The 15308-nt window shown below is 40.7% G+C and overlaps 1 protein-coding gene across 1 annotated transcript in view; it reads left to right on the top strand.

Annotated features, from left to right (window-relative positions):
* The window catches only part of ADGRB2 (adhesion G protein-coupled receptor B2), a 1067283-nt gene that overhangs the window by 804980 nt on the left and 246995 nt on the right, over positions 1–15308 (top strand). The window contains exon 15 of the mRNA XM_078680649.1: positions 4546–4672. Coding sequence (XP_078536775.1) covers positions 4546–4672 — 127 coding nt within the window. The remainder of the gene's footprint in view (positions 1–4545; positions 4673–15308) is intronic.

The raw sequence follows: 15308 nt of genomic DNA, 5'->3' as shown, positions 1-15308 counted from the left end.
CCTAATTGGGTGAAGAACACAGATGGGCCAGCTCACAAGGTCAGTTGTCTCACAGCAATAATAATTGCACATTTGAAATCTTAGAATGTGATTACCTTGCACTTCTAGAGGGGTGCATATACATTCTAAAGAAAGCCCACTATGAGTGCTTGGTATGCAGTGAAATGGGAAAAAATGTGTCTACTTTGTGATAGTCTCAGGAAGCAGTCTCCACAGGCCTCCTGCAAAAGGTCATGTGTTACACATTGCACCCTCAAAACTCAGGACTAGCCTACTCCTCCACAAATGTATGCCTAGCGCCAAAGCTAAGCATTTGTTGTGAAGTGCCCTAAATGTCACAAGAAAAAATGCAATCAGATTCATGACCTCTGAATTTTGAATTCCTGAAGATCATGACCTAGAAGAATGCGGACATTTAAAAAAGTTAACATTATCCCAACAAGCCTTCCATTCATTCCCTTGGTGGTGCAATGCAACCTATGTTTTGAAAGAAGGTCCCTTTGAGTAGGACACTGCTTCTCAGACTATTGTCACAGATGCAGTCTTTCTAGGATGGTGTTCATATGGACTATTTACAGGTGCAGGGAACATAGAGAAGGAGAAATCCCTTTTCATCAATTTGTTGGAGTTGAGAGCTGTCCATCTAGCTCAGAAATTATTCCTCCCTATATTCAGAAAAAATACACTTCTGATTCAGACTGACAATGCAGCAACAATGTATTATCTAAACAAGCAGGGAGGAACCCACTTGAGGCAAATGTCCATGGAGGCTCAGACCATTTGGAAATGGCTGCAGGCAAGGAATCTAATGACTAAGGTGGTCCTTTTGCCAGACATTCTGAATGCGCAAGCAGATACCCTATGTTGTTTGATACAAGAGAATCCCGACTGATCTTCAACAATAAAGTACTGCAAAACTTCTTCAAAGACTGGGGTTATCGTCAAATAGATCTGTTTGCAGACACAAACAACAAAAAATGCCCAAACCTCTCCTGAAGATATTATCTACCAGGAACCACTGGGATTGACATTTGATCAATTATCCAGGTAAATTTCTCTACACTTTTTCTCACATCCCTCTGATTCTAACAGTGATGATCCAGCTATGGCATTCCAAAGCAAAAATGAGATTAACAGCCCTGGAATGGCCTCGTCAGTGGTGGGTCCCAGATCTTCTTCTCTTATCAGAGACCACACTGGAAGCTGCAGACCTGATCTTCTGTGCCAGTTCATCAATGACCTTAGCAGCTTCTGAATACTTGCAATACGGATATTTAGATCTTCCCCAAAATTGTATGAACAACTTGAAAGAAGAAAAGAGGCCTTCCATGAGAACTTCATATGCTTTCAAGAGGTTCTGCATCCAGATTTTGCATGTGGTGTATTTAAAATGACCATAACTCTTTTAAATGCCAAGAGGAGGTGGTTAATCCATATCTTTTCCATCTGGTTTGATCTGGCCTTTCGTTTTCCTCTTAAAAATTCCTCTTTCAGCAACTATTGCCTATAAAGCTCTTTTTTAAAATACCTGTAGTGAAGGATAATTTAGAAGGGATTAAAACATGTTTTCATCTTATTCAAACATCTTCTCCATGGGAATTGACCATAGTACTTTCAAAACTCATTAGTCCTCCCTTTGAACCTATACATAAAGCAACTCTTCCACATTTATCATGGAAGACAATCTTCTTTGTAGCCATTATGCCTGTTTGCCGAGTGAGTGAAAATTATACTCAAAACAGCCTTATACAGTTTTTCATAAAAACAGGGGAGTAATAATACCTCACCCTTCCTTTCTTCCAAAAGTAGTGTAAAACCTTCAGGTCAATCAGACAATTTCTTTATCATCTTTTTTCCTAAATCTTTCTAATCCCATAGAAAGAACCCCTTCAATCAATGGATGTCAAGCGATTAATAAAATGTTATCTTGATAATACAATTTAGAGCAGACAAACTGACCACCTATTTCTGTTACCAATTAGCAAATAAATCCTATTAAACCTTAAGCTAATTTAACTAGGGAGCAATCAGCAATTTGGGTGTACCCCTTTCAGAAATATTTTAAGATGCTACCCAGAGATTAATGCTTTTCTTTACCATACAGAAATGTTTTGTATTCAATTTCTAGAGCTGATGCCAAAGTGGACAGGCCTCTCTAAGAAATATTTTTGCCTTATGTGGGAACTTTTCGACTTTTTACTTTTTCATAACTATCTTTCTTGTAGGATGAGCTTGCTATTTATTCAGTGCTTCAGACATTTGCTAAGGATCTCCTGAAAGAGAATGAAATGTGTCCTACCTGTAGTTCTCTTCAAGGGAAGTTCCATGATCCTTCTCTCTGTAAAAATAAACTGACCTTCCACCTCAGGTGCATGATAGGACACATTAGTAAGAATGGGGCCCTTAGAGGCACAGTGCCAGTTTTAATGTTCTAGTTGTGCAGTGTATGAGCTATCATTGTCCTGTATATCCCCTATTTCCCCTTTTATAAAAAAAAAGTGGTTTGTTACTGATATTTCTAGGCACGTTACGTTAAGTGACTAGATTAATACATTTGGGAATGTTTTAAAAAATGAAACATAAATTACATTTGGCCGTTTCTAGCCATTTTTGGACCGCAAAGCCTATTACTTTCTAATATAGTTGTGCCTTTTTATTCTTCAAAAAGGAACTGGCACATATATAGGAATATATTTTGAAAAGTGCTCTGGCGTCTCACGCACAGGCGGAACAATGCAGTGCTCATGACTTTGATGAGGATGCCCCTGAAAGAGAACTAAGATTACAGGTAAGAACGTTTTCCTTCTCCTCCAAGGGAATCCTCATTAAAGTAATAAGCAACCTTCCCACCTCCGTGGGCGAATGAACCGATTTTTTTTGCTTGAATACCTAGGAGCCTTTCTTATCTATAAAAATCAGCTGACCTAACTCTCACTGGCACGTCATGGAGCATACTTGAGGAGTGGCAAACCTGTCTTTTCACAGCCTGTGTGCTTGCATTACCTTCCCTATCCTTTTAAAAAGGAAAGGTTTGTGAAATTTGTTCCTACTCACCTTTTGTTATTTTTGTAACTTCCTAAATGTAAATTACTTAATTTTGAAAAATTTAAATTAATAAAATGTGCCAATGTAGCCTTTTCATAGGCTGCAAAGGTGCTCATTCATATTATAAAGTGGACTTTTCTATTGAAACGCATTGTATGTATAAATGTATATATCATTTCAAGTATTTATGACTTTTAGCGTTCCCCTGAAGGAATAGTACAATCACACGTAAGTAACTTTTCCTCTTTAAAACAAAAAAAACTATAGTTTTGCACATGTGAGAAGCCAACATTCTTCCTGGACTGGATAAATGCTGAAAAATCTAATTCTGGTCAGCTACTAAGCTAGTTGTACACATGTAGGAATATGAGAATAACATGTTCTTCCTTGTTAGGAGTTTATTAGCATCAAAGACCATTGTTACATCCCGCAGCACAATGGTGGTGACCGAAAGTAAACAAGGACTCCAATGAGCTTTATTTACTTTCACTAGGTTACACCTTTCCCCAAGCCTCCTGAGTAACGAATACAGGGGCATATTACCAAGCAATAGCGATAATTATCACTATTGCTTGGTTAGAGACAAAATTTTACCGCTGAGCTGCAGCGATTTTTACCGCAGATAAACCTTGGTATTACCAAGGTTTATCGCAAATGCGATAAAAAACGGCCGCAATGCATGAATATCGCTGAAAAGTCCGCGACAATCATGCATTACCGAGCTAATGCTCTTAGCCATGTTACCCACCTCCCATTGGATAACATGGCTAAGAACTGCTCAGGGCAGGTGTTAGCTTTTGGAGATATTCTCGCTAAGCGTGAATATCTCTAAAAGTTGGTAATAGGAGATAGCGATGTTAGCGACTGTTTCCAGTCGCTAACATCTTGGCACGCCCACTTTGCATGTCATTAGTGATAAATATCACTGACATGCAAAGTGGGGCCCAAGATGGTCGCTATCTCCTACTAGCTGTCGCTAACTGGTGTTAGCGACAGCTAGGTAATAGGGAGATAATTTTATCTCCGCTTTCTTGGCTTTTAAAGCCAAAAAAGCGGAGATAAACCCCTTTGATAATATGCCCCACAGGCTGTAGGCAGTCATCAGGTGCTGAATGTCACTTTTGCTACACCTGGCATTTTGGTTAATCAACGTTAATTCCTGGAAAAGTGAATTGTTGCATCAATAACTTTGACAGTGTAGTAGACTGCATATTTTAACGTTTTTGCAGCAGGTGACTCAACTACAGTTACACAATCACACTACTTGCTCATTTGTGAGACTCTCCATATTCCTTTTCGATAATGCCTAACTTAATTGTTTAAGGTGCTGTTTGGAACAATTGTCAACATAAAAATCAACATATTTCTCATGCACTATAATACAATAGAGATTTCCATGCCTGGAGGTGTGATTAAGTAGCCTTCAGCATACAGCATTAACATTATACTTGTTAAAATCGTTGTTGTATTGTAATAATTTTATTTTCTGCTGTTTATTAGGGATAGCGACTCTGGTGGATGGGAGAGTCAGGGATGCCAGACTGTTCGATCTCATTCGGCGCTTACTAAATGTCTCTGTAACCATCTCTCAACATTTGCCATTCTTGCTCATCCACCAAAAGATTTGGTAAGTGGGGAACAAAAATCCAAGCTTTTCGTTAAGAATTGGTGTGAAAAGAGGCGGAGCCATAATAACCATTAGAACGTCAAGCAATTGAAAGCGAGGGAGAATCAAAGCAGAAAGCAAGGCTGGTGTAGATATTGGAAACAGACAAAAGATAACACATGTAGATCAGAGATAGAGACCCAACAGGAATTGTTCAGAGGAAAATCAGGCATTAAAGTTGAGATCAATACATAGAAGAGAAATAGAGAGTGATCTAAAAGAAAAGTTTCAACAACAGGAAGAAGCAAAAATTAATTAGGGAAATCCCATCCACTTATATGAGACAAGAGGGGATTTCTGCCCTTGTGAATCTCTTCTGGTGTCTAAGCAAGTGGGAGCTACAATAAAAGCCTTTGTCATTAGACAAAAAAAAGAACAATTCTGCATCTTTTTGTGCTTCATCTAGTTTTTCCTTAAGATGTAATACATTTTCAGAGTGCAGGCAGAAAGTAAGTACATGTAAAAGTAATAAAATGATTGGCTGACGTTTGTAAGTTTGGCAGTGTGTTGTTTTTCAGAAATGGATCTTTAATTGTTTTATGTGTTCTGAAATATCACCATCAATCGTCTGGATTTCTTTGTCCATCTTATTATATAGCTGATTGCTCTGACCAATTCTTTTGAGTTGGGACTTTTTATATTAGTGACTGATTGGAAGGTCTACAATTATGCACAGGTGATATTTGTAATGACTTGCACTCCATATTTTCCTAAGAAATATTTTTTCTTACTGCTTTTAAACTGCTTTTTTTTCCTGAGGTCTTCCATGGCTCCAGTTCCAGCACAAACTCCACTGTTCCTGAATGGATCCTGAGCTTTTGCAAGTGATTTTTTGTTACACTTGTATTATGAAAAAATAAGTGGACTTCTTCACGTTCAACACAAGAATTGCATATGACGTTATAAGAAAATGGATAATAGCCATATTTGTTTATGATTTTCCTTAAGACCCAAGAAAGAAGGAGCTAGAAGACTGTTATCTCTCTTGTTTTAGGAAGGTAGTTCTATAAGTACATCCTTCCCTTACTTTACCTATAGAAGACGCGTTATATAGAAATCTGTTTGTAACAATATGCAATGTCCTACCATCCTGCCATCAACACTATATAAATACTGACTCTCAGTTTTCCATAAATAATAGATCCTCCTTCAGTCATTGCTGTGTCCTGCTTTCCCTCTGACTTTTAGCCAATGAAAAGGAAACCCTTTGCCAGCAAAATTGTCAGTCTTTTCTCGTCGCCCTCTATAATCAAAGCACATATTGTACATAACAGATGCCTCCAATGAGAAAGCCATCATCATCATTAATACCCCATCATAGATTTCATCTTCAAATCGTCTGGTGGTGACCTTGCGGATGACCTTGCCATCAAAGAATTCCTTGTCTCCAACCACCAAGACCCCTCTTAAAACCGAAGAATGCCATCAACGAAAATGTCCTCATCATCAGGGTTAGAGGGAAAAGGCTTTGGTCTTTCTCACCCCCGCCAGATTCCGAGACACACAAATCAATAGTTATGCAAAATAAAGGACATTTATGTTAATAAAAAGATAAATGGAACCAGAAATGTCCCTATAAAGGGTTGTACCTCTCAGAAGAAAGGTGGATAAACCAAAATGTGCTAAAAACTTAAAAAAGATTAACTATGCCTCCCATCACAGCCAAAACGCGAGTTTCTTCTCTGACACCAGTGATATAAATACTACTTTATAGGGGAAAGTGCATTACAATTCAAAAAATTTCCAACATCTAAAGCAGCAAGAATCTCCTCCGTAGTCTTGATTAAGGCAGTTTCAGTGCTATGGCATGTACGGAAGCCAAATTGGCTATGATCCAGAACATCATTATTCAAGATATGAGTGGAAAGTTTGTTTTATTAAACAAAAACAGGCTCCAACATTCCTAATAAGTATTCACTAAGTAGGTAGCAAATTACGACTCAATTCGGTTGACTACAATCACAGGGATGGTGAGCTGTAAAAGTAATCAGGCCACCATGTCTGTGATTGATGTTCTATTGAGTAAACTTTTTTTAATGCAGCCAGTGTTCCTTGAAAATAAGATTCTCCTGGACCGCCCCCTACTCTTTAACAAACTTTCTTTTACATTCACAAACGGGAAAAGGATCCCTTTCCATTTTGTGAATGGGTTATCACCTTCTTTGATGTGTCAGTAAATTTTTTTTAAATCTCACAATATGTTTTATTAGGATTTTACAATGTATCAGTACATTTTTAATGCTTTGTGCCCAGATTTCAGTCACAAAACATTGATACATAAGATACCAATTAAGTATTTAAAAGAGCGTTAACATCATTCCCCTGTCACATACCGAATGAGTACCCATTCAAAATCCTTTTTCAGGAGTCAGAAATGGTTCTTTGGTTTCTAAAATGGAATTAGTAGATACCAAAAAACATTTTTTAATGTCAACAAAAGTCGAATCTGAGTGTTTTTGACCATTGAAATGCTTAGTTTAGCTGGCACTTTGGTAGACAAAGATAGGCTTGCATCGCACCATTACTAAGAAAACTTCTCTTTCTCATATCTGTTAAGTGGCCACTTGGAAGGTACTATTCAGACCTTATTATGCAGCTGGTAGCCTGGTTCATGCTGAGGAAGCAATTGTGCTTTGTGTAGAAGGCTTTGAATGTACTCTGACTTTCACCCATAACTGTGCTTTTCTTTTAAGTCAGATTTTATGTGAAAAACCAGTCGAAGGACCTTATTTTGTACGTGTCACCGGTTAATGAGTTGTGGAGGCCAGTGTATAGTTTAACTTAATGGAATTCTATCGAATGTACTGTGAGGCAGAAGTCAAAAGTACGTTCTTTAGCAAAAATCCTTTTGTAAAAAGTCTGCGAATTCTAGTTCCCTTAAAGCACATGAACTGCTTTTTGAGTTTGGCTCGTTAATTTTCTGTCTGCAGTTTTATTTGAATTAACTCCTCTGCCGCATTGCTTGGCAAAAAAATCTCAATCATGCTGGTGGATATCTCTGCACAGTGAGAAATAACACCTCTGGTAGTGGTGGGTCCGAGAAGAGAATTCTGGAGTAAATTATGCTGTTGCTTGAATTCAATGGTAGAATTTTCTCCATTAGATATGGCACTAGAAATGTATCTACCAAGTGGGAGTAACTGCATATAATATTCTTCCTGCCATAGGGTTGTTTTCCATTATATTATATTATATCAAACCCCTTTCTCGCTAAAATATTGGCAGATCAGACACACTTGATGAGACTGCCATTTATAGCAGTATTAAGCCAAGCCTTAGGGGAGCCAGTAATGAAGTTGGAGGAGTCTTTGCTGCAATGGCATCCACCGACCTACAGTTTTTACTTGCTGCACTAAGGGCCAGATAAGGAACTTGTACAGTTTAGAAAGCTCATAAATCTAAGCAATATATTGCATGGGATCCTGAAATTCTTGTTTAAAAGCTTGTCTCCGGTTTCCTTATTACAGTTAAAGTTGCGAGGTCTCTAGTTACCTATAATCTTCTCAACTGTAAATAGTTATTACATTTGATTTATAATGCCTGGTGCAAGAACCAGCAACCAAGGTGATAGAAATGATGGTCAAGGAGCATCATTACAGATCAACTTCAAAAATGAGAGTGAGACTTGAAATTTCCTTAGTTTTTAAACTCAACATTAATGTTGTCATGTTATGTTTTGTTATATTGATATGTATAGTGCTGTAATCACCTGGGAGGGTATCCAGGTGCTTGGGCAGTTTTGTAGCAGTGTTGTTCCCAATGTGCTCATACGAAGTGCTAGGTCTTCAGCTTCTTCCAGAACTGAAAAAGTTAGGAGGAGGCTCTGATATGTTGAGGGAGGTTGCTCCATGTCTTGGGTGCGGTGTAGGAGAATGAGCGACCTTCAATTTTGCTTTTGTGAATGCAGGGAATGTGTGTGTGTGAGAATGGGGCTGATGGTAGGTGTCTGGTGCTTTGGTGAAAGTGTATGTGGCTGTTCAGATATCTTGGTCCTGTGTTGTGTAGGGCTTTGTATGTGTGGTTAAGAAGTTTGAATTGGCTACGCTTGTGAATGGGAAGACAGTGAAGCATCTTGAGGTGTGGTGTGATGTGGGTGCAGTGTGGAAGGATGAGTATGAGTCTGGCAGTGGTATTATGGATGGGCTGAAGTCTGTGTAGGAGTTGTTTGGAGATTCTAGTGTAGAGAGTGTTGCCGTAGTCCAGCCTGCTGGTGATGAGTGCTTGCAAGACGGTCCATCTAGTGTTCTGAGGCAACCATTTGAAGACCTTTTGTAGCATGCATAGTATGTGGAAGCAGGAGGTACACACTGGGTTGACTTGAGCCATCATGTTGAGCTTGTCGTCTATAATGATCCCTAGATTTTTGTGTGGTCTGTGGGTGTATGTCCTAGTTCTGACGGCACCAGATGGAGTCCCAGGGGGAGGTCTCATTGCTGAAGACCAGTACACCCGTCTTCTCGGAGTTGAGGTGCAGGCAGTTGGTTCACATCCAGTCTGTTACCATGGTCATAGACTTGAATGGCTGAAGGGGCAAACTATCCCAGGGTTTGGCCGTCCTAGTTCAATGGGTGCAATCAGATGGGACCCAGATGGCCAAAATGGAAGACCTTGACCCATTAGAGCAAGTTCTGCTGAGCTGGGTAACTGAATAATCTTTTGTTTTATAATTCCAATATGGAAGAGACAGTCCAGTTTATCAAAAGGATAAGTCTTTATTATTCGAGTAATCCCATTTGGTTCCTAAAAGGGAAAAAAACAATATCCAGAAACCAGCCAACACGTGTTTCACTTCCTCCCAGTACGCAGGCCTGGGGCTTTCTCAAGACTGACAATATGCAATACATTTGTAGGAAACTAAACACCATTTGAACCCACATTTTGTATTTCCATTGGCATAAAGGCCAAAGAGAAGAAGAAAACCAGAAAATCCCAAGACAGAAAACTGTGTGAACCCAACATAAAAGGAAACGGGTGAGAGGAAGTCCTGAGGCAGAGTGTGTTACGGGAAAGAGTTGCGAGTCGGCTGTCCGAGGGAGGACCAGCAGCAGAGCTCACTTTGAGCATTTCGGTGGGCCGTTGAGTGTGAGTGTGCATGTGGAGGTGTTGCGCTCCAGCCTCGTGAGTTGCTGTGTGCACATTAACCCTTGGCATCATATGGTGGTTTAGAGCGCAGCCGTACACACACGGTGATGTTGTCTGGAAACTTAGGGTTTAGTTTACTGTGACAGCTTCGAACGCAGCCCCCAGCTGGTAAACGGATGCAAATTCAGCATTGGCTTCTCCTTGACAGGAGTGTGGGAAGTTTCTTTTTTCAGGTATTTGGCAATTAATGCTGATCCTATAAGCACGATGATTCGTACACCTCATTTCCGTAACTAGTCCACTGGAAGCTTTGCCTGTTCCAGACAAGGCTTGGACCAATGTGGGAATGGACATCATAGTACCTATCAACGTGGTTTAAGAAAGTTGCAGATATGGAATTGTGCTTATGGGCCTCTAATACCTCAGAAGTCATTAAATTCCTGCAATATGTATTCACGTGAGAGGAGATAAAAACAGATAACAGGGTGTTCAATGTACGTCTGGGGATTTTGAGGAGGTCCTATCGCATTGGGGTATTAAACATAACAAAACATCATTGCACCGCCCTTGCAGCAATGGTCTAGTAGACAGGTGTAATAGAGTTATGAAAGACATCATTTAGTTACCCATTGCTAGCAAGTTGGACCGGGACAAAGAAATTGACGATTTACAGTGGGCAATTCACATCACTCTCAAAGGGACTTACAGGACTGTCTCAGTTTACCCTTCTCAAAGATTGCGAGCCTGCTACTAAATTGGTTGATCTGTGGATAGGTGGTTCTAAGGTGGAGAAGAATTTGTCATCAGTAAAGTTATCTAAAAGAAGTATGCTTGTTGTACAAAACCAGAGTGAGCACATACTTCACTCATTAAACCAGGTGATGTGGTCAGAGCTCGTCTGCCAGGCATCATGACCAAGGGCCAGTCCAAATTCTCTCAACCTAAGAAAGTTATCCTGGTCAAGGATCGAGTGGTCATGTTAGAGGATAACAAGAAGTGGAATAAAGAGAAGTTGTATCTCCAGTGGGGTAGTGGTGCATGTAGGTGTGGTAGTGTGAGAAGTGATGGTGTGAGAAGTGGCGTTCTTCAGGTCAGTCCCAAATGAATGTCTTATGGCACGAGAAACTTAAGGACACCCTGTGAGAGGAAAAAACCTCTAAAGCTTAGTGACTATGTGTACCTTTACTTGTTTGGTCAGAATATACTTAATGATACTTTGTACGTTTTTCTAAAGATGGCTTCCTGTTCCAGAGTTATCTTATTTGTTTAGTTTTTTACTTAATAGTGAAAAGGGGAGATGGGTTGGATTGGATTCCATTAGTGGAATCAGAATGTGAAGAGGGAATGACATTGATCAAACTGACCAGCAGTTGGCACTGTGCTTCGGCTCGGTCAGTTGCTGTATTTAAACATAAACATATGGAAAAAGCACCTTGTGTGGTCTACAGTCTGTTTCCCCATAGATTATCATTGAACTTTCAAAATAACACCACCACTCATAAAGGTTGTTTGGCTCCTCCAGAAGTGCTAGCTCCGAGAACAGATACTAATCACAGTCTCAGAATATTGAAACCAAACCTACTAAAGGTGAATGATAAAGTCTCCTCAAGGCACCAGCTGCTTTATTGGCCTTTCACACTCTGTGAACGCACCACACACAAGACTTTCACACGACCAGCCATGGACCCAATCTAACACATTGGTGCACTCACATCAACATACCACCGCCATTCAAGAACCTTTCACATTCATAAGTCACAGAACGAGATCCCCAATCAAACCAACTCTCACCCAATCATCAACAAACCTTCATACATACACAGCACAGAGATACCTCTTCACACAAATGGCCAGGCCTGTTAACGCTTGAAGCATCAATAACCTTCACAAGTGCAAAAAAAGTTTGCCTACATTTTAACTACCTGTCAAGTATCCACCTCTGTTGACATTCTGAGCATTAACATACTGCTGCCTAGTGATCCTTTACTAACTGCTCCCATGACAGCCCATGAGGGTCAGTAAGACATGACACTTTGGGGCACTCATTGTGCTAAATTCAACTCCTTCCAGTTTGTGGATGAAACTTCAGGGTGTCCAAGGATGCCCTACAAGGCCCACAATCCTCGAACTCAGTGAGCATATCTACAGTTGAAACTAAGGCTGACATGCTGGAGAAGACACGTCCTAAACTCTGAAGATCATTAGTTTTTGACATATAGGGGAGTCAGTAAGAACTTGACATATGTCACATCCTCCTTTGTGTGCCGTGCTGTGACTGTAATTCACCAGTCATACAGCAAACTGAACATCTACTATGTTCTAATGGAGGATGACTTTTTCACCCATATGTGTAGCATGTAGAATTCTCTGTAATGTATTGTGTGTTTGTAAAGCCCAGCTATACCCCGGGAGGGTATCCTGCCACTGACGGAGGAACTAGCAGGGCAGATCCATGGACACACCTAATCGAAGAGCCAAGTGTTCAGCTTTGTGTAGAATGCAGTAATTTTAGAGGCAGCACAGATGTGTAGGGCAGGTCATTCAGCCTTTTGAAGCAAGGTAGAAAATGTCACAATTACCTCTTCTGGCGCTGTTTTTTCCCCCGGAGTTACGAATTTTATATAGTGTGAACTAGACCTGAGGGTATCAGAGCTCTTTTACATGAGCACCAGTTGTGTTACAGACAGACACATTCATTTATGTTAGGCACAGGGAGATTAAGTGATTTGCCCAGAATCACAGGATATTGAGTGTCCCTGCCGAGACTCGAATCCAGTTCCCCAGCTTTGAGGTCAAACCACTCTAGGCATTAGGCCAAATCCTCTCTGTTTATGCATGGAATGTGTGCAAGTGCTGACTGAGCAAAGGTGCATGGAAGGTTTCTGAAATGTGAGGCAGTTTTGAGGTATGCTGGGCCAGTGCTCTTTTAATATGTGTGTCAGGAATTTGAAAGAATCTTTGGACTGGGAGCCAGTGAAACTCTTCAATGTGTGGGGTGTGTGTGCGCTGTGGGAGGTTGAATGGAAGGCTGGTTGCTGATTTCTATATGAATTAGAGTCATCTGCTTAGTTGAGTGAGGGAGTTATTCAGTATTGGGGAGAGCTGATGAAAATAAGGTGATAGCATTTGTACCTGAACTACTTTAACTATCAGCCTTTACCTATGCGATATCCTTATCAAACCACACCTAAACTAAGCTTTTTCTATCTGTTCATGTCGGTGTCCTGTTCAAAGTCTTGACTAATCCTGTATACCCGCCAAGTGAATATTTACTAATGCCTTTTGTTGCTAGCTACCTGGAGCTCAAGAAAATGTTTCTTTCATGCACTTTCAACACACTCACTATGCTAAGTCCAACTCTTTCCAGTGTGTGGATGCAAGTGGAGAATGTCCAAGACTGCCTTGGAAGGCCCAAAGTCCTTGAACTGAGTGAACATATCTTCCTCTGAAACTAAGGCAACATGGTGGGGGAGACTGCCTAAGTCCTCTAAAACACTTCAAAAACTACTAAAGGCTTTACTTTTTGCTACACAGGATACTCCATGACAGCATGGCTTATGGTCATACACAGTTATGTGCAGTGTGGTGACTATATTGCACTTGCCATTCAGTAAGCAGAACACCCACTATGTTCTCACAGTGAATAAAGGTGTCAAGCAGGCTATAAGCAAGACCCTGATGTTCCAGTGTGCAGGAAAACAATTTTTACGGCTGCTTGCTTAGTGAAATAGTGGCCAATGGAAAGTATGTATCCATGCACAGCCATTAAAAGTGTATATGACGGCAGCTCCACCTCAGTCAGTTTTCTAATACTTCGCTTTTGTATGGTACAACATAAAACAAGTAGGAAAACACAGGGCTGGCTGAGATGGGCACTGGGGACAGTAACCACAACTCTCCTGCCTCTTTCCTTACTTAGTGCAGATTCTGCAACACCAACATGGTTGAGTCTTTTTGGCTGTTGCAGGAATGTGGTTGGTAAAGTGTTAATCCTGTAGTCTTGTCACATCCTCCACAGCATATGAAGTGGAGGCAGCTGCTTCTGTAGTAGTAGGACTTTCAATGATGGTCAACTGAAAGTTAAGGAAAGACATGGGTCTTTCCGTTGTGGTCTGATGATAAACAGTATATGCATTGTATGTTGCCATCTGGATCAGGTGGATAAACAGTTTCTGATACCATGTGAGAGTTTTACAACTCGTATTGACTAGCTAAAGACCCTGGTCATTTGTATTTACTTTGTCCATTTACTTGTTGTAATTAAGTATACAGATGGGCTTGTGAACATAGGTAGGCATTCTGACCCAAACTGTGACTGGGGAACTGTTCTCATCATGAATTGTAGTGAGGATGTGCACATCACGCCTATCAGAGAACTTGACTATGAACAGTTTTTGGGACGCAGCTAAATGCTCTGGGAATATTGGAGCTTCTTACAGACAAGCTCCTGCGGGAAACCCTTTGCAGCACCAAGAAACTGTACAGCATGCCACAGAGCCACTTTTGCAGAGCTTACTGAAAAGCTCTACTCCTGTATAGTGTTGTCCACGTAAAGGTTATAATCTTTATAAAGGAGTCGCTGGACAACTTCTATACAATCTTTCCCTTGACGTCTAGCATCAGAGGGCATCCTACAGGGTTTAGAGTGGAGTCCTTCCCTGTACACACTCTCAAGCTGTAACATAGCCAGTACAGCTCTAACAAAGCTTGTACAACTTGATGCCATTGCAAGCTCTTTTGCTAACAATGTTCTGCCTGAACAGCAGCCACCCTTTGTATGGGATCAAGGACTCATCAATGGCTGTATTCTGTCCAGGATTTTAAATGTCTGGAAACCTAGCAGGCAAATGTTCCATGGCAGTCTGAACTTTGAACAACCTGTCATCATCTGGATGGTCCAGGGCAATGCAGCAGAATTGTCATTGAAATGCGGCATATGCTGCAATGGCATTAACTGATCTCTGTTCATGTACAGTGTGAAAACGGGTGTTACCCAAACCTTGCGAGTAGACCAGTAGGACTGCAAGCATGGTTTGGGCACTAATGCAATTTTGAGCGTAAGGCCCAACTGTGTCTTTAACTCCTCAAGTGAATTGGGAGTCCACCTGTGTGCCCTAGAATGAGGCCCTAGAGTGCCTCCATGCTGCCTCAGAAATTATTTTGGTCGCAAATTTATTTGCTGCACCATTTCTTCAAAGAAGCCAATATCCAAAAAGGGTTGGACGTAGTCAATTGGCAAAAGAATTGCTGTATCAACTTTACATCCATCTTCACAAGTGAACGGGAGAATTCAGGGCTTCATGAAATTGGGAGGCTGCCAAAAGAGCACTCTGTCTTTACATGCCACTGCATGTGCCTGCTCTCTGGGTCGGCCTAAGCTAATACAGTCAATCTGCTGCACAGATTGTGCTTGTGAAGGGACATCATGACTGCCATCATCATGTTCCTCAAAATAGCTGGAAGAAGAGTCGTCGGATGAAACTCTGTCAACTGAAAAGTTACTTCAATATTCTGC

This window comes from Lissotriton helveticus, chromosome 3_1 (assembly GCF_964261635.1).
Source record: "Lissotriton helveticus chromosome 3_1, aLisHel1.1, whole genome shotgun sequence".
NCBI lineage: Eukaryota > Metazoa > Chordata > Amphibia > Caudata > Salamandridae > Lissotriton > Lissotriton helveticus.
The sequence above is the reverse complement of the archived record's forward strand: the minus strand, read 5'-3'. Positions and strand labels throughout refer to the sequence as shown.